This window comes from Engraulis encrasicolus, chromosome 13 (genome assembly GCF_034702125.1).
Source record: "Engraulis encrasicolus isolate BLACKSEA-1 chromosome 13, IST_EnEncr_1.0, whole genome shotgun sequence".
NCBI classification, from domain to species: Eukaryota; Metazoa; Chordata; class Actinopteri; order Clupeiformes; family Engraulidae; genus Engraulis; species Engraulis encrasicolus.
The window spans coordinates 43,065,523-43,091,631 of NC_085869.1; the positions used below are offsets into that span (position 1 = coordinate 43,065,523).

The 26,109-nt window shown below is 42.5% G+C and overlaps 1 protein-coding gene across 1 annotated transcript; it reads left to right on the forward strand.

Annotated features, from left to right (window-relative positions):
- Positions 1-4,379: 4,379 nt before the first annotated feature.
- acp6 (acid phosphatase 6, lysophosphatidic) lies at positions 4,380-25,102 on the forward strand. Its single transcript, XM_063213957.1, has 11 exons — positions 4,380-4,491; positions 4,796-5,091; positions 5,248-5,376; positions 6,312-6,442; positions 7,842-7,921; positions 10,729-10,816; positions 12,659-12,791; positions 16,660-16,760; positions 18,573-18,665; positions 20,357-20,522; positions 24,548-25,102. The coding sequence occupies exons 2-11, from the start codon at positions 4,903-4,905 to the stop codon at positions 24,683-24,685; spliced, it is 1,248 nt and encodes a 415-aa protein (XP_063070027.1). The 5' UTR covers positions 4,380-4,491; positions 4,796-4,902; the 3' UTR covers positions 24,686-25,102.
- Positions 25,103-26,109: the final 1,007 nt, after the last annotated feature.

Here is a 26,109-nt window from a genome sequence, read left to right on the forward strand (position 1 = left end):
ATCAACTCCTCTGCTTCTTCTTTCTCCTCATTGATAAATCAGATCTAAACTCCAACACTCTCAATGGTAAACACAGAGGGAACATAAAAATGAAAAAAGCTTACTAGTGACGTCTGAAGAAGGGTTTTCAGCCGAAGCGTTACAAAACATTTTTCACAAAGCAGAAAAATCCTGGTTGATGCAGACTTGTCATTTCATTGTCTTAGGCCCAGGTCAGATGTTTTGAATGTGCCGGCTTTAAACTACTTCATACACAGAGGGAACTTGAGGTCAGATCTAGACCGTAATATGAAAAGTGTAGTCTGGCACCACAATATTATCAACCCTATGAAAACAGCAATTGAGGTGTCTTCAACTTGCTAGGCCCTCTGCAACAACTCGCTTCTCAGGGTCTGGGGGGGAAAAATGTTACACACAGACAAGGTGATTGAAATATGGGATTTGTGTCCCTTTGGTTTATCTCCTATGGTGCAGTAGGGCAAAAATATGTTCTTGCACTATACTGCCCTACAATTTCAGAACGCAATATAATTCAAAATGGCAAACTGAGAAAAAAGGCTTTAAAGTTTCCTTTCTGTCCATGCGACTGTGTTGGAGGTAAAGTGGTGATGACACTTCCATATAATACTTTTTTATGGTGAAAATTTATGCACACAAGAAAAAAGCAAAAAAAACAACATTCTCATTACTTTTTAGCTGAAAAATCATTATGCTGCGTTTTGTTGTGGTATTACTGTCTACACCAAAACCACGGTGTCAATGGAGAAGTGCAGTATAATTCGCATTATACTGCGTTCTTGGCTAGTACGACGTAACGTCCAAAAAACCAAAAAGCGCAGTATAATCAGTTTTTTTGCGTTTTTCTCCGAAACGGGACCAAGTTGGGACAAAACATTTTAACACAAGAAAAAGAAGGTATTTTCAAGCCAATTTCCGGTCTAAACCCATTTTCGACCATTTTCAAGATACTGCGTTCTGATATTGTAGGGCAGTATAGGCAAGGCAAGGCCATTTTATATCTAAAGTGTATTTCATTCAACATGTGCACCTCAATGCGCTTTACAAAACACAACACAAACACATAGGGAGCTCATAGTTGGGTTTGTCTGATTTACTAGGCAGGTGGAAAAGAGAGCGTGTTGAGAGTTTGGGCTGGGTAGAGGAAAGAGGAGGAGCCGTGGACACTGAGACACTTCTTGGTCTTTATTTTCAGCCAAGTGGCAAAGACACAGTGGCAGTCCGCAAAAAAAGAGAAAAAATCCCTGCATTTTGTCCGAACAAATTGGCAGGACCCAAGGTCTTGTTTGCCTACTCCCCTCCCTGGACAGGCTAGGGTTAGTTTCGGAGGGGGCGGGTTGGGGGGTGGGGGGTAAGAGGGTGAGAGAGCGAGAGGGGGATAATGCCCCTCCACCCATCCAAGCAGCAGGCGCATGGGAACAGAGTAAATTGATTCCCTGATTTTGTCGAGGGCCTCTCTGAATAGTGACCACCGTCCACAACTTCCTTGAAGTCATTTCAGAACTTATGTTGCCGAAGGCAAACGTGGAAATTCAACGTTGAAGAATTATGAAATGTGTGTGTGTGTGTGTGTGTGTGTGTGTGTGTGTGTGTGTGTGTGTGTGTGTGTGTGTGTGTGTGTGTGTGTGTGTGTGTGTGTGTGTGTGTGTGTGTGTGTGTGTGTGTGTGTGTGTGCTGTGTGCTGTGTGTCAGATACATTGTGTGTGTGTGTGTGTGTGTGTGTGTGTGTGTGTGTGTGTGTGTGTGTGTGTGTGTGTGTGTGTGTGTGTGTGTGTGTGTGTGTGTGTGTGTGTGCATGTGTGTGCGCACGCAAGTGTGAGTGTGCACCTGTGTTAGAGTGTGTGCATGCGTGCACGTGTGTGGCAAGCCTGTATAGATTAGAAAGTGTGTGTGTGTGCATGCATGCGTGCGTGTGTGTGTGCGTTGTGTGTGTGTGTGTGTGTGCTACTGGGGGTGAGTGAGCAGGTGGAATCCCGGTTGTGTAGTAGTGTAGCTGTGAGTGAGTGGGCAGTGTTGCATGGCACCATATGAGGACCGGTGGCCAGAGGCTGCGACTCTGACTAATCCACTTACTGCAGTAACGCCTCTTCCTTCACCCAAACACACCCTCTACTCTGCACACCCAGCGCTGCATAGACTTGACATAACAGGTGGGTAAACTACACCATGCTTTCACTGATCACAGTGATTTGGACAAGATGTGTGGCATCAGATGTTTTTTTAACCCTTTGATGATTGAGGATCTCTTAGCAGTGTGGCAGGCAGGGCTAACACCAGCCAACCGGCAAATGCTGGTGAAATTGCGGTTTGGCTGGTAGAAAAGAACAACTTACTGGCCGTGTTGATCCATTAGTAAGTGTTTTTTGCTAGTAAAATTAGGATCTACTAGCCACTTTGGCTGGTGATGAAAAAAGTTAATCTAGAGCCCTGGTGGCAGGGTTTCTTATTTTCAAACTGTGTGGCATCAGATGTTTTTTTTTTTTTTTTTAAACTTTGACGAGTTTCTTTTTCCAAGTAATACGATTTCACTTGAATATTCCGAATCTCCCATTCGATTTAAAAAATCTTGCTGAGAGTTTTATGACATCATGAGTGAAAACTCAAACATTTTGCGTTGAGCTTAAGCTCTAATCCATGGGTGGGGAACCTATGGCTCTGGGGCCGTTAACGGCCCGTGGGGGGACATTTTATCCGGGCCCTGGTATAGTTTTAATTATGCGTCCTCATGAAATATGACACATTTTGTCAAGAAATCTTAGAAATTACATTTGTAATACAATTATGTTATAATTTCAGGGGATCTTGTGAAAGTGGGGTCTGTTGTAAAGGTGACCTTTAATATAGGCTGAAAGTGCAGGGGGAAATCCTGGTTTATGTTCAGTATGGCCCTTGGAGGATTTTATGAAATTTAAGTGGCCCTTCGAATTAAAAAGCTTCCTCACCCCTGGTCTAATCATTTACAGTATGTGATCATTCTCCAGATGGTTTTAAAGGCCCATTGTGTAAGATTCTCCTTCACTCTAGCTTCAAGTGGAAAGTGACAATGCGATAAGTCTTACTGCAAGGGAATGACATGCAGGCCTATCCACATGTAGGCCTACAGAATACCCCCGATAATCATCAAGCTGAAACATCAACATGGAGGATGGACCTTCCTCTTCATTACATTTAAAGGAAATACAATAATTCTTGAAAATGATGATGGTTGAATAACAAATGTCGAAACATTTACCTCCGTGAAACGAACATTTACCAATTACACACATTCCACTTTTTAAATGACACACCATAGGCCTACCACAGTGCACAGTGATAAGTGGTTAAAATCCAGTTCCTCAGCCTCATGGGCAAAGTGGAGAGCATCATAGGGACATGTCAGCTGTGCTGTGCAGGATGATATTACAAAAGCTCGCTGGCTCCATCTGCTGGACCCTTTGACATTGATTACAGGCAAAGGAAAGACATTGCACTGGCACATGATATGATCTTCTTCTTCTTCTTCTTCTTCTTCTTCTTCTTCTTCTTCTTCTTCTTCTTCTTCTTCTTCTTCTTCAGATGCATGTTGAAGTCCCTGGCTTGGATAATAATGTATGTTGATTTCGAATTACGGCCTTGTAGGAAAGACAAGAAAAGAAAAATAGGCTCTGTATTTCGGAAACATTTAGAAATCGGAAAAATAGTGAAAGCCCATTGGGAAACTCCAACTCCCGATGTCATTGTGACACAGCACTCCACAGCACACAAGTAAACACTGCACACAACTGAATTGCATTTATGCCTCACCCGTGCAAGGGGGCAGCCCTCAATGGCGTCCCTAGGGAGTACTGCGGGACGGTAGGCCTACCATGCTCAGGGTACCTCAGTCATGGAGGAGAGCACTGGTTGATTACTCCCCCCAACAACCTGGCGGGACGGGAGTCGAACTGGCAACCTTTGGGATACAAGTCTGATGCCCTAACAGCTTACCCATGACTGCCCTTATAATAGGCCTAATGAAGGTAAAAATGGGTTATACATTACCAATGAACAGATTGATTTAATAATAAAGAACGAAATATAGGAGATAGAAACTAGTGAAGGGGCCACAAAAGGGTTCTAAAATTAAGCAAATGCATCAGCGCCCTCAAGTGGTTAGGTACAGTAAATAAATGTTAATGTACTTGCGCTTGGGGTCTATTTTTTACGGTAGCGGTTCAGCCGGCTACAGGATATGACGCAAACAAGACCGGGCAAGCTCTTATTTAATGGAAATGTAGTTTTGACCTTCTTCTATTGGGTCGAGTTTGAATTTGACAAGATCAAAGTAAGACTACATGTTCCAGAAAACCATTTACTTCTGCATTAGAAGTTGTTTTTAGAAGGCAACTGGCACGATATCTGTGCAGTGACTGCTGTCACTTTAACACTTATGTATGAGTTTGCTGATGAATGAGTTTTACTTGAAATAAATCCAGTTACCGATGCGGCACAACAGTGAGTGCTTAAGTTTAAGTCACAGGCCGTGATAGATTAAATCATGTTAATGTTGGCACATCGATTGTGTCCTAGCCTAAAGTTTAGCGTATAGCAGCAGTGATGACATAACGTTCACTTAACCTGTTATAAATCGATGTGCAATTTAATGATGATAATGCATGTGACAAGAAGACGTGTAGCCTAGGTTTAGAGCTTCCGGTCGTAACAAGTGCCATATAAACTACTGGAAGTATTTGTCATTTCCTGAAAAAAAGCGTGACTCAAGCTGCGTACACCTTTCCTTATTGCTGTGATTCTACAGGGCGCTTCGAATTCTCTGGGAAATCTCGCAACGAGTGTTTGAACACTCCTCCTATTCAGCAGTTGTTCCAGCTCCCCTGAACATCTGGTTCCACACATATTCCAGCTATGAATGCAGCGGTCTTGGCACGAGTGGTTGGCCTTGGGTCCGTCGCTGTCGGCTCGCTGTTCTGCTGGTCTCAAACAAAGTCCTCCGCCGCCTGCGAGGACTCGCCGCAGTTGGAGCTCAAGCTCGTCCAGGTTCTCTTCCGCCACGGCGCGAGGACACCGCTGAAGTCGATCCCTGACGTTTTAGAGGTGAGCGCCGCCGTCCTTCTTTCCCGTTATTAGGTCTCCTATCTGTGAAGTTGTTTGACAGACGAGCTGATTTCTCGCCTGGCTGCTCATTACATCAGCGTTGTGGAGCAAGCAGTGTATTTTCGCCCCTGACGGAGTTTGGATCCTCGTCCACAGGTGCAGTGGGTGCCAAAGCTGCTGGATGTGCCCCCTCACACCCTCATCGATTATGTGGTCACAGACCTTCAAGGAGGACCGCAACCTGCCTCCCCTGTCGAGGACAGCTATAGGGAACACGCACTCAGTGTGAGTATGCATTAGTTTTAACATGCTTAATGGAACATACTTTTGTATTGTCCATGAGGCAATCTCTAGATGTGTCGTCTCTGTTTGACATGCAGTTGACATGTCTCTCAGTGTCAGTGCCTTGCTGGTCTTTGTGTACACGCAACATCAGCGATTACAGTTGCTTTAGGGTTCAGGCTGAGGAATTTCTTGGCCAAAGGAGGTTTAGCTTAGATTGTAATAATTGGCTTGAATTGGCTCGTTGCAGTCAGAGTTGCTATTACTGTCACTATCGCCTGAAATAAATTCCTACGTAAATAAACCTTTATGTCATCTTACCTGGTGTTATTCAGTTGTAGACCTATACTATGATATTAACTTTGTTCCCGGTATAGTGTAATGGGGCTTAAGTATGGGCCTTTCATTACAGTGTACTTACCCATTAGGTATAGTGAAATAACTGGTGTAATTACATGGAAGTACAACTGAGGTACATGTTATTCCATCATATATTTTATGTATCTTCATGCCATAATGACCATAATATATTACCAAGTGATTTTAATACTTTGCCAAAGTGATGAAGTCATCCAGGGAGGCAATGGGCTGAACTGAGGCCCAAGGCACCCATGGTATGTAGATACACAAAATACACATCGTGAGTACGATGTAATAACATTTCAAGTACAGTTGTACTTACATGTTATTACACTAGTTATTCAACTGTATCTAATGAGGTAGTTCACCGTAAAGCCCAGTTAAAATAAAGTGTTACCCTGTATAGTTCTACAGGGGAACAACATTCTGTGCGGTAGTTTTTGTGGGGGGAGTGAAGTGATTCATAATTATGACCATTACTCGGATTCCATGAGCTGCAAACCCTTAAACGCTGACGGAATGCTATTCCTCCTCTCCTTGTGTCATTGTGCGTGTCTGTGTGCATTGTGCGGCCTCAGGGAGGGACGTACCCGGGTCAGCTGACCACCATTGGCATGCAGCAGCTGTACGACCTGGGCACGCGGCTGAGGGCCCGATACATCCAGGATGTGCCCTTCCTGACGCCCTCCTTCACCCCCGCCGAGGTCTAGTGAGTATCACACCAACAGGGTTGCCAGATTGGGCTGTTTAGGACGGTCATCTGTGGGTTATAGTTTTTTTTCATAAAATGCGCTCAACACCAAACTGTTTTTCCCCCTACAAAAGCTCTTCAGGTACGAGCGAACAGGTTTGTACATTTCTAGTTCTAAAGGCAAGGCAAGGCCATTTTATTTTTATATCGCATTTTGTACATAGAAGCAATTCAATGTGCTGTACAGTAAGGTAAGATAAAACAATGCAAACAAAAACACGAGACAAAACAAAAGCAATAAAAGCACTAGGTATGCAATAAAAGCATCAAAAGCAGCACTCTCAACGGTAATTCTAGTTTTTTTTATTGTAGTGAGTTTGAGTGTCAGACAGACATTTCAACCTAAGCCTTATTCTGACGCTGAGTTTGGCTGTTCATCTGTGGGTTAAAAAGCCTGTTGGCCAGGTTTTCCTGTAGATTGATGTTCATAGAAATCAATAGAATGTAGTTTCAGGATTTAGTGCCCCAAGGCATTTTTTTAGCATTCTTTGGGCTGGAAAGCACGAGTCCCATCTGCTAACCCCTTTTTGCCACAATCATGGAGTTCTGGGGATGTCTCTCAAAAGAAAATGCTGAAAGATGCTCACACTGTCATTTGACACCGAGGAGTGAGGTGAAGATGACTAGCTATTGTAGAAGGTGAAATAGGAAATACCCACCAGTCTTCCACTTGTAAATAAAGAAGGCAATTGTGTCCGCCCTTCGGAGGTGTTGTGAATACGCTGCTAATATGGCACCCAGTCTCCTTTTCTCTCGAGTTCAAACTTCACTGTGCCGCTCTGACACCCTCCTTCAGCCCAGGCAGAGGTCTAGTGGGGATTGTGCCATCAATTTGGTGCCTCAGTGTACATGGGTCATTGACCCACAGCTAATGGCTATACGTGAATTAATAACTGCTAATTAATGTGCAAGCAATGAATATGTGAATATGCTTCTTAGACAATTCAGTGAAAACAAAACAAACAAAAAAAACATTTAATCCATATAATGGTTGCACTAGCTGTGGTGTAGCACCCTGACGTCAATGAACGGCAATGACCCAGATAAGCTCTTCAAGGACGGAACTGCTGTGTTATTAAACTGAGCTGTGACATTTAGATGACCTACTCCATTGTTGTGTGTAAAATATGAAGTCCACTTCATATCACTTTCACGTTCACCCCACATTTACTTTCCAAATTGTAGAGAGAATGGCAATAGACTGACTCTCTCTGTGTGTGTGTGTGTGTGTGTGTGTGTGTGTGTGTGTGTGTGTGTGTGTGTGTGTGTGTGTGTGTGTGTGTGTGTGTGTGTGTGTGTGTGTGTGTGTGTGTGTGTGTGTGTGTGTGTGTGTGTGTGTGTGTGCAAACCCTTGCAGCATTCGCTCAACCAACATTGTGAGGACCATCGAGTCTGCGAAGTGCCTGGTAGCGGGGCTGTTTCAACAGAAACAGACAGGTACGCTTGCTGAGTGTGTGTGTGTGGGAGAGAGTGAGTGCGTGTCGGTGTCGATGCCCATGCTGGAAGAAAAGGTCCACTTTATTTATTTATTTTTAGATATTTTTATTTAGATATTTTCTGGTCTTTTACACTTCATTAGTGACAGGACAGTAGAGAGACAGGAAACATTATGGGGAGAGAGACACGGGGAAGGATTGGCAAATGACCCGGGCGGGAATCGAACCCGGGTCTCCGGCGTAGCAGCCCAGTGCCCCACCGTTAGAGCCACGGCAGGGCCAGAAACAGACCACTTTAAACAAAAGATCATGTGCCTTTAAAGAAGAAATGAAACAAATATTCATCTATTATTCACATTAAATATTGGGCCTATTTCTAAAACATCAATCCAACTTTAAATAATTTTTCCGGACATAACTTGTTGAAACGGCAACTTAAAACCGTGCCTTTGGTGCGACAATATTTACAGGGGCGTGACGTCATGCGGTTGACACCCTCTTTTTGCGAGTATGGTTGGCTGCGGAAATATCATACATTTGAAGGACCCATATCTCATAAAGGAACCAACATTAAGATACAAATATCGACATGTCGAAAGAACACACCTCTAACATTATATGACAAAAACTCACGTTGAATATAAGCCTCACAAATAAGCCGAGTAGACTTTTCTTTGATGATGCACCACCATATGCCATATGGGTTGGAAAGATATGCCATATTCGGCACAGGATCGACGGGCACAAAACAGCACCGCGCTCCTACTAGGCTACACGAAGGCTACACGCTGATCATTATTAAGATATTATCAATCATATGACACTATTAGTGTAGGCTGTATGTGCTGTGGTAAACTGGAAAATATGGGAGCATGTTAGGGTGCCAGCCAGCTGCCGGTTTCTCAGATCATGTGACATTCCGCGCTGTCTTTGACAGGTTGAAACCGAAGTGGCACTTTGAAAGCCAGCTTTAAAATCTTATTAAACAATGGCGTTATCTCAATTATTATGCCGACAACTTATCGATCAACCAGCGCGGCATACTTGTTTTTTTGTTTATGGCAACGTGACAAGGGGGGGACGATGCTTTGGCTGCTGCACTCTGTCTTTGACATGTTGAAACCTAGCGAAATTGCACTATCAGCTACTTTAAAAACGTATGCTTAAGTAGCTCAATAGCATGGTTTTAATGTAATCTTAATAAACAATGGCGTTATACCCATCATTATGCGACAATTTGGAAGTCGGTAGGTATATTTTGACACAGATGTTCGTGCTTAGGGGCTGTTGTTTCATAACACAAGAACTGCACGACCGCCGGCCATGGATAGAGTCATAACTACACAACACAGATGTTCGTGCTCGGATGCTGGGGCGATTTCGTTGCATATAAAGCAATAACTCCACGACCGACGGCCATGGAGTCGTAACGAAACACCTCGACCCGCAGCGCATTGACCGAGGACCCTATGGTGCTACAATGGCAGAGAGGAATAGCATCTTTAGCATGCTGCTATCCTGCTAAGTGGCTGTCGGCCAGACTCACCCGTGGTCGCACTCGAGCTAGAGATATCCGTCAGCACACCTGCTATCCATAGACACTGCTTGTGGTAGCCTAGGAGTGTATTTCCAACCATGTCCACGGTCTCCAGATTTTTTAAGGTAAACAACAGGAGGGGTGGAAAACGCCCGGAGCACAACATTGATCTAGGTCACTTCAAAAGCCGATGCCTCCTACACGATCAGCGTTGTTTTGCCTTCTCCTTGTCAGCAACAGTTCCAGTAATTTTGACTTAAAGACACTTGTGCAGAGAGATGCCTTCAGTGAAGCTTGTACTTGTTGCAACCTGTACCATTTGGACCGCCACGAACACAATATTTTCCACTGTGCTTTGATTTACTAGCCATAGACGCCGCCATTGATTACTATAACTTTGTGGGTTCGGAGTTGGACTGTGTCAACCTTATGACGTCACGCATAAGACAATAAATTCGCACTACTGGACAAAATATTGCTCATTTTGAGCACGTTTTAACATGACTTCCCGGATAAATTATTACACACACAATATCTTGTTTTAATCACAAAGCTTGGAACTTTTGTAATATGCAGCACAAACTGTAAAATTCCAACAATTAATATTCGTTTCATTTCTTCTTTAAAGGCTGTCAGCATGTGTGCCAACGGTAGTCCTCTCCGTCAGGCCGGTGTGTCATATTTAGTGCATCATTGAGTGTGTGCGTGCCAGACTCTGAGGATCCCAATTGGGTCAATTTTCAGATCCAAATGAGGTGAACGGCATGATCTGTGATGAGGTTGAAGTCAGCGTGCTGCTACTGGGTGGGAAGTGAGCGTTGGATGGAGGGCATTCTGGACCCTGTTTCTCGAAAGCATCGTTGCTAACCATTTAGCAACTTGCCAGGTTTCCAATGGGAAATTGCATTGCAACCAAGTAAGTTGCTAACTTGGTTAGCAACGAGGTTGTCGAAACGCATCCCTGGTTCCTCTGCATGCTTATCTCCAGATGTTAATCTAGATGTTAATGTAGATGTTAATCTTTTAGAACACACACTCAGTAATGGGACAAAGTGACTAGTAAGCATTTGACCGGTTGGCTGGTGTTAATTTAGAGCCCTGTACACATATATGTAAATGTAAATGCATGATAATGTGCAGATGTGTTAATGTGTGATATGCAGATTTGAGCAATGGCTGTTTTGTGTATTCTTTATGCCATCGGCTTAATTTTCCCTTCGGCATCCATAAAGTATCAAAGTATTGAAGTGTCCTCTACTCTTGACTTGCAGGTACTGTTCCTATCCTCACGTCACAGGCCGAGACCGAGATCCTCTACCCAAACTACCACGGCTGCAAGCTGCTGAGACTGCTTAGCGGGTGAGCCAATGAACAACTGAATGGAAGAGCGTAGGGCTGTCACGATATTCAATAAGTAAATACATCATAACATAAGTTACTACAAGCATGATAACTTTTTTGGTCACGATTAGTTATATTTCCGTCGTGCTTCTTTGTTTTCCTTGTTACTCTCTCTTTCTATACCTAAGAGACTGAATACCGATTGCCGCATTTCACTCAGTGCAATGGCGCTTAAACATTGGTGTACTTTTGATTTTCACTCTATCTATCTATCTATCTATCTATCTATCTACCTATCTACCTATCTATCTATCTATCTATCTATCTATCTATCTATCTATCTATCTATCTATCTATCTATCTATCTATCTATCTATCTATCTATCTATCTATCTATCTATCTATCTATCTACAGTATATCACAAAAGTGAATACACCCCTCACAGTTTTGCAGACTTTTGAGTATATCTTTTCATAGGAAAGCATTACAGAAATTTCACTTTGACACAATGATTAGTGACCTTTTAACAACATATTTAACCGGTTAAATTTCTTGTTCACTCAGAAAAAAACAAAATACAGCCATTAATGTTTGAATATGTACTCACAAAAGTGAGTACACCCCAGATTAAAATCCGGTAGAAATAGGGCTATGTTGGCTCGAATCGTCTCGAAATGAAAAGGGATGACAAGGGAGGTCATCAGTGTGCGTTTCAACCTTTCTTTGCATTGAACTGTTACATTTTGAGTCTGCATCTGGCTTAAATATATTGGTGTGAGATTTGAATGCAATCCTATGGAGAATATCATGATCTGCTTCAATAGTCACAGTGCATGTTGACATGCATGTTTCTTTTAGGTGTATTTCAGATTGCCAATGTTGACAGCATTCATGCATCCCCAAACCATGTCAGTCCCACTACCATGCTTGGCTTATGAGAGGATACACCTTTTTTGTAAAACTCACTTGTTTACCACCACACATGCTTGACACCATCTAAAGCAAATTTGTTTATCTTGGTCTCAAGAGAGATGAACAGACCAAGGATATGGATCACTGGAACCATGTCGTGTGATCTGAAGAGACCAAGATAAACAAATTTGCTTTAGATCTATCTATCTATCTATCTATCTATCTATCTATCTATCTATCTATCTATCTATCTATCTATCTAACACCCCCTGCTGCGACATTTTCAAAAAATGTTGTGGCAGGGTGTACTCACATTTTCATTGAATTTTTAAATCCCATTGTCATTATATTGCTTGAAAACGACAAGGAGAACAACAACATTATCGTTTATCGCAATTATTTCTTGGCCAATTTATCGTCCTGCCAAATTTGTTACCGTGACAGCCCGAGATGAGTGAGTGAAGGAGTGTCTGGCGTGGTGAGGCCGTGGGACATGTATACGTCTCCACAGAGGAGCTCTTACGGCTCATGTGAAACACTCTGGAATTCTGGAATGTTCCCCATCATCTGTGTCAGCTAAAAAGCTTGACGCATCGGCCTTCTCTCTCTCTCTCTCTCTCTCTCTCTCTCTCTCTCTCTCTCTCTCTCTCTCTCTCTCTCTCTCTCTCTCTCTGACCATAACTAAGTAATTTGATCAACCTTAATTGAGTGCCCGGTGAGGACAGAGAAATCATTGGCTGGGCTCCCTCTCCTGGTGGAAGATTGCTAGGTAAGGTTATGATGGGAGTCATTTGAATGTCATGGTCTGCTAAGTGCTGACTAGATGTGTTTTTTTCGTGTGCGTGCGTGCGTGTGCAATTGCTTGTGCATGGGTTTGCTTGTTTGCATGTATTTCTGTGCATGTGTGTGTGCGTGCGTGTCTATGTGTTTGTGTGTGTGGCCTATAGTCACCGCTGGGCAGAGTCGGCCAAGCTGCCGGACATCGCCAAAGACATTAAGGAGATCCAGGGCGACCTGGGCATCCCCCTCGAGAAGGAGGTGGACTTCATCCTCATCAGGGACGACATGGTGGCGCGCCAGGTGAAGAACACATCCCCACAACACCACACAGCACCACACAGCACTGCCCTGCACATCTAACAAAACACAACACATCTCTACAACACCACACAGCACCACACAGCACTGCCCTGCACATCTACAACACAACACATCTCTACAACACCACACAGCACGATACAGCACTGCCCTGCACATCTAAAACACTATATACAGCTCCAGGCCACTTTATTAGAATAGCATGAAAAAGTTGATTTATTTCCATAATTCCATCAATAATGTTAAACTGTCATGGATTGTAGATGCATGGCCCAGTTGTTTAACTATTCCAATCATTCAAGTTTTTCTTTTTACATAATTTGGTCTTCCAGCTCAAAAAAACCATGAATTGGGAAATTCTCATTATTAGAATATTGTAATAAAATCACAATTTTCTTCATCAAAATTCGTTTCACATCAGTGCACATCAAATCAGATGAAATTTGGTACTTTCTACATAACATGCAATGTTCAATACTTGGTTAGGACTCTCTCTGTCTTAATAACGGCCATGATGCGTTTAACATTGAAGTCAATGGCAGAAACAGTGCATGGGAGTAATGAAAGCCAGATATCCTTGATGCTTTGCCGTCAGCTGTTCTTGTTTGTTGACCTGGTGTCCCACACTTCACTCTTCAATATACCCGTAGATACCCATGCTACGTTTTGGTGTTAACTCACCAGTTTAATTCTAACTGACCAGAAATAAAACCCCATTCATTTTCAATGGGGTTTCTTTTCTGGTGATTTAGAATTAAATCGGTGTGTTAGCGACAAAACGTGGCATGGAAATCTACAGGGTATATTGAAGAGTGAAGTGTGGGACACCAGGTCAGCTATACAAAAACAGCTGACGGCAAAGCATCAAGGATATCTGGCCTTCCATTACTCCCATGCACTGTTTCTGCCATTGACTTCAATGTTAAACGCATCATGGCCGTTATTATTAATAATATTAAGACAGAGAGAGTCCTAACCAAGTATTGAACATTGCATGTTGTGTAGAAAGTACCACATTTCAACTGATTTGATGTGCACTGATGTGAAACAAATTTTAATGAAGAAAATTGTGATTTTATTACAATATTCTAATGATGCAAATTCCCCAATTCATGTTTTTTTTTAGATGGAAGACCAAAATGTGTAATAGTTAAAAAACTGGGCCATGAATCTAGAATCCATGACAGATTAACATTATTGATGGAATTATGGAAATAAATCAACTTTTTCATGCTATTCTAATAAAGTGGCCTGGAGCTGTATCTATACAGTACAACACCACACAGCTCTACAACACTATGCATCTTTATAACACAACACATCTCTACAACACCACATAGCACGATACAGCACTGCCCTGCACATCCAACAAAAACACCACAAATTTCTACAGTACAACACAACACATCTCTACAACACCACATAGCACGATACAGCACTGCCCTGCACATCTAAAACACCACACATCTCCAGCCCTGTTAGTAATACATATGAAATCTGTTAGGTTGTATCCTCATCAAAGGCCACACATCTCTACATGTTGAAAATAAGTGTGTCTCACCGAAATCCTGACATCTCGCCAAAACGCTGAGAAAACATCATTTGAAGTAGAACTATCTTTGCTAATGGTTTTTGCCATAGTGACAGTGCCTATGTCAACGCCAAACCAATTAAATGGAATCGCTTTCTCTTCTTTCATCTGTAATGTAAATGATTGTACAGTGAGTCCAATATGTATTTGATCCCTTGCTGATTTTGTTGGTTTGCCTACTAACAAAGACATGATCAGTCAATAAATGTTATGATAATATGTATTCTAATATGGAGAGATAGAATATCAAAAAGAAAATCCAGAAATTAACTTAAGAGAATATATATTAATTTATTTCCATTTCATCGAGCAAAATAAGTATTTGATCCCCTGCCAACTGATTACAGTTCCGGGCCCACAGACCAGATGGGCACTTCCGATCAACTTGCCATCTGAATGAAAGACACCTGTACATACTAACATGCATAAAAGACACATTTAATCAGCAGAATCAGTCCATAGTATGAGTGAATCAGTCACACTCCAACATCACCATCATGGGAAAGACCAAAGAGCAGTCACATGATATCAAGGACAAGATTTTAGACCTGAACAAAGATTAAATGGGCAGCAAAGTCACAAGAAAGAGACTGGGTATTAATGACCCAGCTGTTGATCCATTTCTTCCAAAATGTGAGGAATACAAAATGACTATCCATCAGCCTGTCTGGGGTTCTATACAAGATTTGACCTTTTGTAAGGATTTGATAACCATGAGAACAGAAAGAAAGCACCCTAGACCTGTACGGGATGAACTAGGCAATGATATCAAAGCTACTGGGACCAAAATCACAGATAAAACTACTGGTAGAACTTAATGCCACAGATGTTTAAAATCCTGTAGTGCACACATGGTACCTCTACTTCAGAAGGAACCTGTGCAGTCCCATCTGAAGTTTCCCAACGGACATCAGGCTGGTTTAGGATATGATAAGGAGGTGCTGTAGTCAGATGAAACCAAAATCAAGCTGTTTGGCATTAACACAATTCAATGTGTTTTGAGAAAGAGCACTGCTGTCTATGATCCCAAGAACACCCTCCTCACCATCATGCATGAAAGTGGTATCATTATGGTTTGAGGGTGTTTGTATGGCCAAGGCACAGGACAACTTCACATCGTCAACAAATGGATGGAGGGAGACATGTAATGTGCAATCCTGAGAGCAAACGTCCTTCCCTCCACCACTACACTGAAGGGTGGGCCATTTTTGGATCTCCCAACATGACAATAATACACAACATACAGTCAAAGCAACGAAGGAGTGGCTCAATAAGAAGCATATTAAAGTTGTGAAGTGGCCTAGACAGTCTCCAAATATTAACCCTATAGTAATTCTATGGAGAGAACTGAACCTCCCATTTGCCAAGCTACAGCTACAAACTATTAATGTTTTGGAGATAATCTGCAAAGAAAAATGGGCAAAAATATGTTCTACTATATGCACAAACATTGTCATCATCTAAAAGAAGCATCTGACCTCAGTGCTAGACAACTAGGGCTTTGCCACAAAGCACTTTATCTTCTTTAGCTAGAGGGGTCAAATACTTATTAGCCTAAATTAAATACAAATAAATTAAAATATATTATTTTAAGTTATTTTCTGGAATTTCTTTTTCATATTCTGTCTCTCCATGTTTGAATACATATTATCATAAATTTATAGACTGATCATGTCTTTGTTAGTGGGCAAACTGGCAAAATCAGCAAGGGATCAAATACATATTGGACTCACTGTATGTCTTTCCAAACTTAGGTAATCATGTACTGAGCATACCAATATCTACGTAGACAAGACACGTTGTAGAAACACATGTGCAACACTACACGACATACAACACCACATACAGTACCTATAAAAAGTCTACACCTGTTGAAATTCCATGTTTTTGTGATGTTGTACAACATGACAGAGACAAATAATGTCACAAATTTGCCCATTTTAATCTATTATCCTGTATAGTGCAATTGAAAATCAAACTTCCCTATTGGTTGAATGGGTCTCTATGAAACAATTAATTCACATTCATAATTTTTTAATGTTGTAGCACGTCATTTTACTGGTCATTCCTAGAGCGCAGCACAAACACATCTCTCTGTCTTATCACATCTCACAAACACATCTCTCTACTGCATCTCTGACTAGTGAGACGAGAGATGAGATGCGTGCAGTCACACCTGTTGAAAGTCTATCAGTCGATCTATGCCTTTGAATGATTGATGATTTGTGTGCGCGTGTGTGTGTGTGTGTGTTTCTACAGACACACGGCCTGGCCTGCCCTCCTCAACTGGACAACTGGAAGAGTAAAGTGGAGCAGAGAGCTGTGGACATGATCTACCATGTGTACGAGCCAAGCAAGAAGTGAGAAACAGTACAGCCGCCCTGAACACACACACACACACACACACACACCATGTGGCTGGATTCCTGAAAGTGAGCCTCATCAGTGTTCTTGCCAGCACTTAACAGTTAAGTCAGCCACCTTGACAACAACCACCTTGACTAGGTCCCCAGAAAAAGTTAAAGATTTTCTATTGTGAATGTAACTTGAAGTAGCTTTACAAAAAAATGTTTAAGCTACTTATTTTTTTCGTATTTCATATAAAACTACACATAGCCTCTCAAGGTTTCACTAAGCACTTGATTGTTAAGGTAGCCCCTTTGAGAACGGACATCAACCACCTTGACTAGATCCTCTGAAGATATAAAGAGTTAGTGCGAGTCATTTCAAAAAAGTTGCTTCACCACTAAATGTACACTTTTAGCTGGTTTCATCTTAGCTGTATTTCATATAAATGTGTGTAGCCTTTCCAGTGATGATAGTCATGACTCATGTATCTCTGATACCGACTAACCCTCCACTACCTTGACTAGCAACATTTGTGCAACAACAAATGAAGAGCGCTGTTGCAAAATGACATGCATTGTGGAACATTTTGGGGAATTGGACATTTCTGTATTGGACATTGCTTAGCATTACATTGCTATCTTCCACACACCGCGCTCTTCCGTCTTGTTGGTGCGTCTCTGAAGTAATGTAGTAGTAGGAAAATGGATCGCACTCAATTTTTCTTCTTTCTTGTTGTTTTGTTTTTGGGTGACACTGAAGAAGGCTCTGTGCAGCCGAAACGTCTGTCATGTCAGTCCCTGCAATGTTAAAATAAAAAAACAACAAGAAAGAAGAAAAATTGCGATCCATTTTCCTACTACTTAGCATTACATTGCAAAATGCATGTCATATGGGTTAAAGAAGTATGCTTAGTAAAAAAGTCGCACTCCTGGATGAAGTTCTTGCAGTTTTAATACTGGGTTAGCATGGCAGACAGACAGACGTTTCGGCCTAAGCCCTCTTCAGCGTCTGAAAAAAGCCATAAGAAGCTGAAGAAGGCTTAGGCCGAAACGTCTGTCTGTCTGCCATGCTAACCCAGTGTTAAAACTGCAAGAACTTCATCCGGGAGTGCGGCTTTTTTACTAAACATGAACTTTGCTGTTTTTGCTCGCACCCGAAGACTTTGTACGAAACATTTGGGAGTTGAGCGCACTTTCTCTAAAAAAAAAATTAAAGAAGTATGCTCTCAAAATGTTTTTAATGGCAAGAATTCACACATAGAGGAAAGGACATCTGAATAGTCATTTCCAATGATAAAATATACAGAAGTCAAGAAATGTAGTCTGAAGTCATTTGACAACAAAACTCTTCAAGTGATCTGCGTGAAACACTGCTTATGGTAAACACAAATCTGTAGGAAAACTGTTATGACATTGATGTGAATGCATGGAAATACTGCAATTGGCCTTGTTCCTCTGTGTGATTCCTGTAGTGTGTGTGACTTTACAACACTCCTAAGAAGAGCTTTTTAACCACACACACACACACACACACACACACACACACACACACACACACACACACACACACACACACACACACACACACACACACACACACACACACACACACACACACACACACACACACACACACACACACACACACAGTGTGGTCAAATTCCTAAATGAGTTTTCTACTGTTTCAGTAATTATAATACCATTTGCTGAATACCATTGTAAAGCCGATACAATGCGTGCTCATGATACCTACTGCCTGCTGACTGTATTCTTCCTCTGTCTTGTCTGCTTGGTATGCGATGCGATGTGATGTGTGATGAACAGGGGGAACCTGCAGCTGTGCGTGGGTCCTCTGCTGCACACCATGCTGAGCAACATGGAGGAGAAGGTCCAGGGCACCTCCTCTGAGCCCCACAGGTGAGCACCAGGGGGGTCTAGCCCAATAGCGAACCTTGTGTCCTCTCCTTTTACCTGTATTTGTGGCCTCGTGCTTCGCTGACGCCCCGCCTCTGTGGAGAAAATAATAAAGCTTCCCCACTCTCAGCCAAGGCACAACACTCCGTGACCGCCCTTAGCTACAGCTCATTGAATTCCATTGTCATGGTCATCTCAATCTATTTAAGTTGGCAAGGCCATTCTGACATTAAGCAGCAAATGTACTGTATTTACTGTGATGAACAAAAAAATACGGAAAGGACTCAATGTTATAATAATTCCTAGTATTCTCACTGTCCATTTCTCACCGTAGATCACTGCTATATGGATTTTCCAATGGGGCACATCATCAGTTGTGTACCTCAGCATTGCAGAGCGTTTTCAGACACTTTTACACAATTTCACCCTCAGCAGGGTTAGCTGTGTGCTGTATCATCTCTGGTGTTCTAGCTCCTCTTATGACAGGAAGTGACTCATTCTCTCTGTGGTATTGGGTAGTTCATAATAATAATAACTTTGTTTGTTAAGCACGATTCATGGAGCTTTGTGTGCTGTAACAGACTGATAGATACACAAAGTTGGCAGATTTTAAGATATGTCGCCACATTGCCAAGTAATTAAATTGAAGTCCCCAGGTAGCAATGGGGGCGAGGGAAAAAAATCTAGCTTTGCTTGTTTGAATCCCATTCTTTGATGGCTTGTCTGTGATCCTGCCCGCCGGAGTGATCCCAACCTCCCTTTAGAGTTGTGATAATGAAATATTGTATGTACTGTGATCAAGGCCCAGTCATTTAATAACAGATGTTTGTTCTATGGAGTGCAGTGCGGTTATGTGGATAAGGATCCAAAAACAAAAATGTTGTTTTTCACGGCTCATGATGGCCACCGAGGCATAGCCACTTAACACAAGACACTCCACCACTGGAAAGCTGTAATAGCCACTAAAAAACTTTCCTACCACAGTACTACACCACTATAACAGTGCATTTAGTAATATATTACGACTTGGTCATTGGCATTCCGGTAACAACTAATTTATGACAGGGACTGTGTCTTAAGGTGTTGTGTAGAGGATGGATTGGAGGCAGTCAAGTGTACTAAAGAAAGCCAAACCTTGCTGTCACGACTGTGATGCTGTTTCCGCACAGTTGAAGATAGTAATCCAGTGTTGCCTGACAACAGTTGATCATCGGCTATTGGTGGAGCGTGGTGGCTCATTTGACCAATCAGCCTTCAAAATGTGTCTTTTATTGAGCCATTCCTCCAGGTAGAGGGGCAGACTTGAGGCTGCCCTGACAAGAGCAACACAATCTTACACAAATGACACAGCAATACCACTTACCACCACAAGGTGGCAGAAATTCCCTGTTTTTCTTTTTTCTTTTTTTGTTCTCTCTCCCCTTCACTGCTTGCATCGCCCCTTGAGAGGATGTAACATGTTAATGAGAAATGACCTTGCGGGGTTGTTTTTCATCAGAGTTGAGATTGAAGGAGGGATCTAAGGGACAATTAACGGTTGCTGTCTAGCACTGAAGGAGAATGTGTAGACGTTAGACATTTATGTGTTCCTGCTATTATGAACTCACCTTGAAGGATTTATCGATCGAATGTTGAAATGTTGTTTTTGATGGACATTGTGCGTGTGTGTTTGTGTGCGTGTGTGTGTGTGGCAGGAAGCTCTTCCTGTATTCTGTCCACGACACCACACTGATGCCCTGTCTGATGGCGCTGGGCATCTTTGACATGAGATGGCCGCCGTACGCCGCCGACATCACCATGGAGCTGCTGGAGAACCGCACCACCAAAGAGGCCTTCGTCAAGGTGCTCTACCTGGGCAAGGTAACTCACAAAACCCTACACACACACACACACTCACACACACACACACACACCTAACATCTCTTTACTAATCTCCTGTCTACCAAAGAGGCCTTTGTCAAGGTGCTCTACCTGGGCAAGGTAACCCACAATAATTTTTAATTGGGGAAATATCATTTAGGTAATGGGATGAATTACTTGTAAAGACAAGGATCCCACTGGCTCAGGGAGTTTTCTAGAAAATTATGGAATTCTGATACGGTCTGTTTCACATATAGGAATGCGGATATTGGGATGTATTTGGACATGATCAGGAAATGACGGGGAATTTTGGTAATAGTGTAGGCATAGATTAGCCTCGCGACGCCATCCTCTGTACTCCACCCAAAGATTTTGGCTGGCAAAAGCCTCGAGCTCGGTTCTCTCAGTGTTTCGCCAATCAGCAAACAGTTGAGAGTGGTGACGTAGAACTCACCCGCGAGCTCTGTTACTGATTGGTTAAGGTAACTATATTCACACTTTCGTTTTGTTATTTGTATGCTTTTGCGACGCTATAACGTAACAGGCATGCTAATAAAGCACAATATGGGTTTTAATTTCAGTTTGGAACTTCAATTAATTTAAATGATAGAGTAAGATCAGACCATCTCCCATCGTCCACAGAGACGGATTCCTCATGGCTTTTGCCAGACTGATTGACGGAGTCAACAGTCGGCTATTCGCCCAGGCTAGGCATAGATGGCCCTTAACATTCAATGTTTATTTCTCCACATACTTCTTGATCATTGTAGTGTTCTACATAATGAGCAGTTCGTCAGCACTTTTGAGCTGAAAACTTCTATTCCAGGAAAATTATAATACGGTGTAGCTTGTTTGAATAGATTTTTGAGGGCTTAGAGCCCTAGTGACACATTATACAGTGTACATACACAGACGATCACGGAATGTCTGCTTTCAGGGGAAAGTTGTTGTATTTTTTAACCTAGATTAGGTCCCTTAGATCAAACAATTTGAACACCCGTGATTAGCTTTATTATCAGATATGTTCAGAACATGTTTTCCCATAATAAACCCTGAATATGTGGAGGGAGAACAAGAGGTCAGCCCCCATGATTACCCACCGATAGTTCTTAGACTGCCAAACCATTGCTGTACGGACTCTGATGAAGACCCTTTGTCAAAACGTTAGTCTAATGCACTGAAAATAAAAGAGAAATAACTAAAAAAAGAGACATCCGTGTGGCACCAGAATTTCTTCCCTTTGATTCATTTCGGATCCTACACTGGTTGCAACGGATTGTCACTAGAAGCCCGGAGTTCGTGTTTTTTGTTCCACAAATTCTTAGACTGCGTTTGCTGAGTGACACAATGTGACAAATGGTGTTGGAGCTGAGTGCCGTCTTGCGTATTGGTTTCTCATAGCGGTGGCATTAAGTTACACATACTGTAGTCGTAGTCCTGTGGAGGGCGGTATTCTTAGAACATGGTGAAGAGATAAACCTGGCTTCCATTAACCTACAGAAAGGGGAATACACGCTAATAATATACACTGCAGGCAGCATTTGCACAGAGCCTGTTATAACCCGTCACCAAAATTGTAATGACCAAGTCTTAATCTATGACTTAACCAGGGCTTGAAAACGAAATTATTTTTCAAACGTTCGGTTCCGAACGGTTCAGGCAAGTTTCAATTTAACGTTTTCGTTCCTGCAATCGTTCCCCCACAAAAATATCGTTCCTGAACCGGTTCGGAACGAAAAATAAAGTTCGTTCTTAACGTTCCTGCAGTGTTTCACGGCCATATTAAGTCTATTTTCGTGGACTTTATCTTAGAATAGACGTACTCATTATTTCCCCTTGATTTACACAGCTATTCTCAAAAATAATAACACACCCAAAAACACTCAGATGGGCTATCCATCCTGGCAGATTTAACCGGATGCCTATAATTCTTATCAAAAGTAGCCTATGCCAGCCCAGTAGCGGTGGGTGGATGTTGATTAGGGAGGCACAATACAGCCAGAGAGAGTTTAAAAAAAATAGCCAGAGAGAGTTCCTAAAAAAATCTCTGGAATAGCGCAGGTAAACGTCAGCATAATAAGAGGTGTCGATAGGCATGGATTTCAGTTCTTGCCTAGCTCTATTTAATAGGCCATGATGAGGTTTGCAGCAAGTGAAACGTGTAAGTAAAAGGGACACAGTTTGCTCCACAAAAAAATCCCAAACTGTTTTGAGATGTGCACGATGCAAGGGGTCACTAGTTCTAGAGAAGGGACAGGTTGCATAGTCTGAAACCTCGGATATGCTCTCAGATATCGGCTACCAACCATTCCAGTGCAAATCCATCACCACAAAACCGGAGACCTTTTGTTGCCTAACAGACAAGCGTCACAAAATAGTAAGAGTTTCCACGTAGTCCATCCCATCAGCCCAGCCCTCTGCACGACAGAAGAGAATAACTTAAACAACAACAAATGCGCTGTCTTTCTCTATCCCTGCTTGTCACACGCGACCTACTGTTATTCGTGATGACAGCCAGGAAATATTGTGCAATACTGAGGAAACCATCGAAACATTGAGCGGGCCAGCTAACGTCAGCTAGCGTCTGTCCATCTGCCACGAATGACTTTATCCCGCATTGACCACAACAACAGATAAATAAGACGTCCTTGATTACAGCACATAAAACACCAGCTCTCACATCTCTTCTCTACAACCGACAGTGGGATACGCTGCGCACAACAAAAGCACTTCAGTAACTTTACCACAACATAATTCGCATTGAACATCGAGGCACTCGGCGGTGCCATTACAAGTAGTAAGCTAAACATGACTTACCCACCAGTTGCCTCTCGAAAGCACTCTGCGAATTAGGTTCATCAAATCGCCTATCCAATTCCTTTGCAAATCATAGACTGTATGGTCCAAATACTCTGTCCCTGTAGGAATCCCAACACCGATCTCAAGACATGTTCTCTTTTGCTCTCCATGGTGTCAATATAAAACTCTGTACTGTCCGTGAATGAGACTGAAGAACAGCGCGGGTAAAGTGTCATTTCTCTTATAAAAACTTATTTGATATTGGTGGTCAAAAACTTTAGGGCGGGTTTATTAGAGTCAACTTCCAATCACTACGAGAAAGCCAGGAGAACAGAGACAGTTTAGTTCTAGTTTCCTATCAAATTCTCTGAGGAGAAGCACATCCTAAATTTACCCAGGAAGTTTCTCCATACAATGCACAGTCGCACTCTGATTGGCCAATGCTCCTCAATAGTTTATCAATCGGCAAGAGCTCAGGTGAAGCAAAATGCTGTTGCTGTAGGCCTATGCATGTTTCCCCTCATACACCTCAGTAGCCGAACTAAAAGACTGCTCGTCGCCATGGTTACTCCTCAAACAAAATCGTGCACTTGTATGAAATATAGAGAACAAAAAAAAAAACGTTATTAACCGGTTTGTGGATTTCAGAATAACGTTTTTGTTCCGGAACACTTGAAGACCATTTCGTTTTCGTTTCCGTTTCCGTTCCTTGTAAAATTCCATAAAATTTCGTTCGTTTTCGGTTTTCGTTTTCGTTCCTTGAACCGGTTCGGAGCCCTGGACTTAACGCTCTCTGTAATGTAATGGCAATGTTATGGTGTAGTGGAGCATTTTCAGCAATGAGTGAGTGGGCCCATGAAGATGTTACCACACACATAACAGGCTCTCTAATGAACTGATTTCTCTTTATCTCAAACGTTAGCACATCACAGGCTGTAGTGTATCAACATGTCCACAGAAACAATTGAGTCCAATTCGATAGCTAACCTCCCGTCCTCTCCTAGTGCTTCTGGACTTGTGATGAGTCACCAACCAACTTCCTTTACCCTGGTTTTCACAACTCATGGGTGCGTTTCTCGAAAGCGTAGTTGTTAGCCAGTTAGCAACTTGGGTAGTTGTCAATGGGAAATCGCAATGCAAACAACAAAGTAGCTAACATAGCTGAGCTACAATGGTTTTGAGAAATGCTCCCCTGAATTCTATGGCTCTGACTCCCACCCCAACAGGAGCAGCACATCCCTGGCTGCAGTTCGAAGACGTGCCCGCTGAAAGAGTTCCAGCAGGCCATGGCGGAGTACGCTCTACCCCTGGATCGCTACAACAAGCAATGCGAGGAGACCAAAGGCTTTCCCTCGGAACCCTGACCGCCACCGCCACCGCCACTTCAGAATCTGCCCTCTCTCCTTCTGTCTCTGTCTGCCCCAACCTGTTGTTTTGATGTCACCCTCCCATCACCTCTCTACAGTATACCTCAACACTCTTACAATGGTCATTTATCATCAACCTGAGAGGTATTCCAAGAATATGGTTCAGTGATAACCTTGGTTATGTTGACCTACATGAAGTTGTGAACCTGCTAATAATACACAGCCTGCAGGCATGATTTAGTGAAGAAAATGAGGATCTTGTCTCTTCTATTAGGTGATTTACCGCTACCTCCGGGTTAACTTCACCTGGTTTACTACTGAACCAGCTTCTTGGAATTCCTGCCTGTGATGCATTGTTTCTGGCATTTGTTTCGTTTTTAATCAGAAAAGCACCAAGTAAAATATTCAACTCTGCTGGTGGACAAGGCAAACTCTTCAGTTGCTGTACTGATATTTCTTTAAATATTTCTTGCTTTTCGTTACACTTTTGCTCTCAATACTAGATCCATCCAGTTTTGGACCAGTGGAGGAAAAAAAGAAAAATAAACAAACAATATTTTTGGCTTAATATTTTTGGATAGATTCATGGAGTTGTGTGGCCAAATGCGCCCCTTTCTGCTAGCCCTGAGAGGTTTGGGAGTTTTAATAACTTAACTATCATGCCATCATTCCATCTTAAACTGCTGTTTCGGCTTTAATAATGTATGAAACACATCATGTGCAGCTCAGGAGCAACTCTGGCATCAAATACATAACCCCAGTGCTAAACCTTGTCATGGACGAACCCTATAGCATTTTTTCATATCTGACAAAACAAAAAACAAGATGCGGCTCTTTTACTAGTGTTTATGGCTTGCGCAGAGTGGCACCTGGGGCCAGTAGAGGTGTGATCCGGCCGACAGAGAACTGTGCCGGTACCCAATGCCGTTCCCGCACCTAATCTTGAAACCAGCCAGCGTGTCCACGTTCGAATGTTCAAGAACCGGACAATTGGTTCAGGATGCAAACCGAAAAAAACTTTTTCTACAAGAACCATGTCAACAACATGAATGTCAGCAGGTTCATCCCGGTTCATAGTCACATGTACTACAAAAAGTTCAGAGCCCAATGTGAACGAGATCACAGATAACACTGAAGTTCCGAACGTAACTGGTGCGAGAACGGACACCGTTGTGTTCTGGTTGGCCTGAAAACAGTGTAGGCGTCTTGACACACCTTCTGGTTTACTTGGACCATAGCATTGGACACATGCCCCATGACCACAACTCTGGGGCGAGTTTCTCAAAAGGGAAGTTGTTAGCCTGTTAGCAAAGACGCTTTCGAGATACGGACCCCTGGTTGGCCTGAAAACAGTGTAGGTGTCTTGACACACCTTCTGGTTTACTTGGACCATAGCATTTGACACATGCCCCACGACCACA

Bases quoted from the DNA above. Each gene is read 5' to 3' on its own strand.
- acp6 (XM_063213957.1), top strand. From the start codon at position 4,903: ATGAATGCAGCGGTCTTGGCACGAGTGGTTGGCCTTGGGTCCGTCGCT. The intron at 6,443-7,841 runs GTGAGTATCACA...AAACCCTTGCAG, and splicing joins TTCACCCCCGCCGAGGTCTA to CATTCGCTCAACCAACATTG. The intron at 10,817-12,658 runs GTGAGCCAATGA...TGTGGCCTATAG, and splicing joins CTGCTGAGACTGCTTAGCGG to TCACCGCTGGGCAGAGTCGG.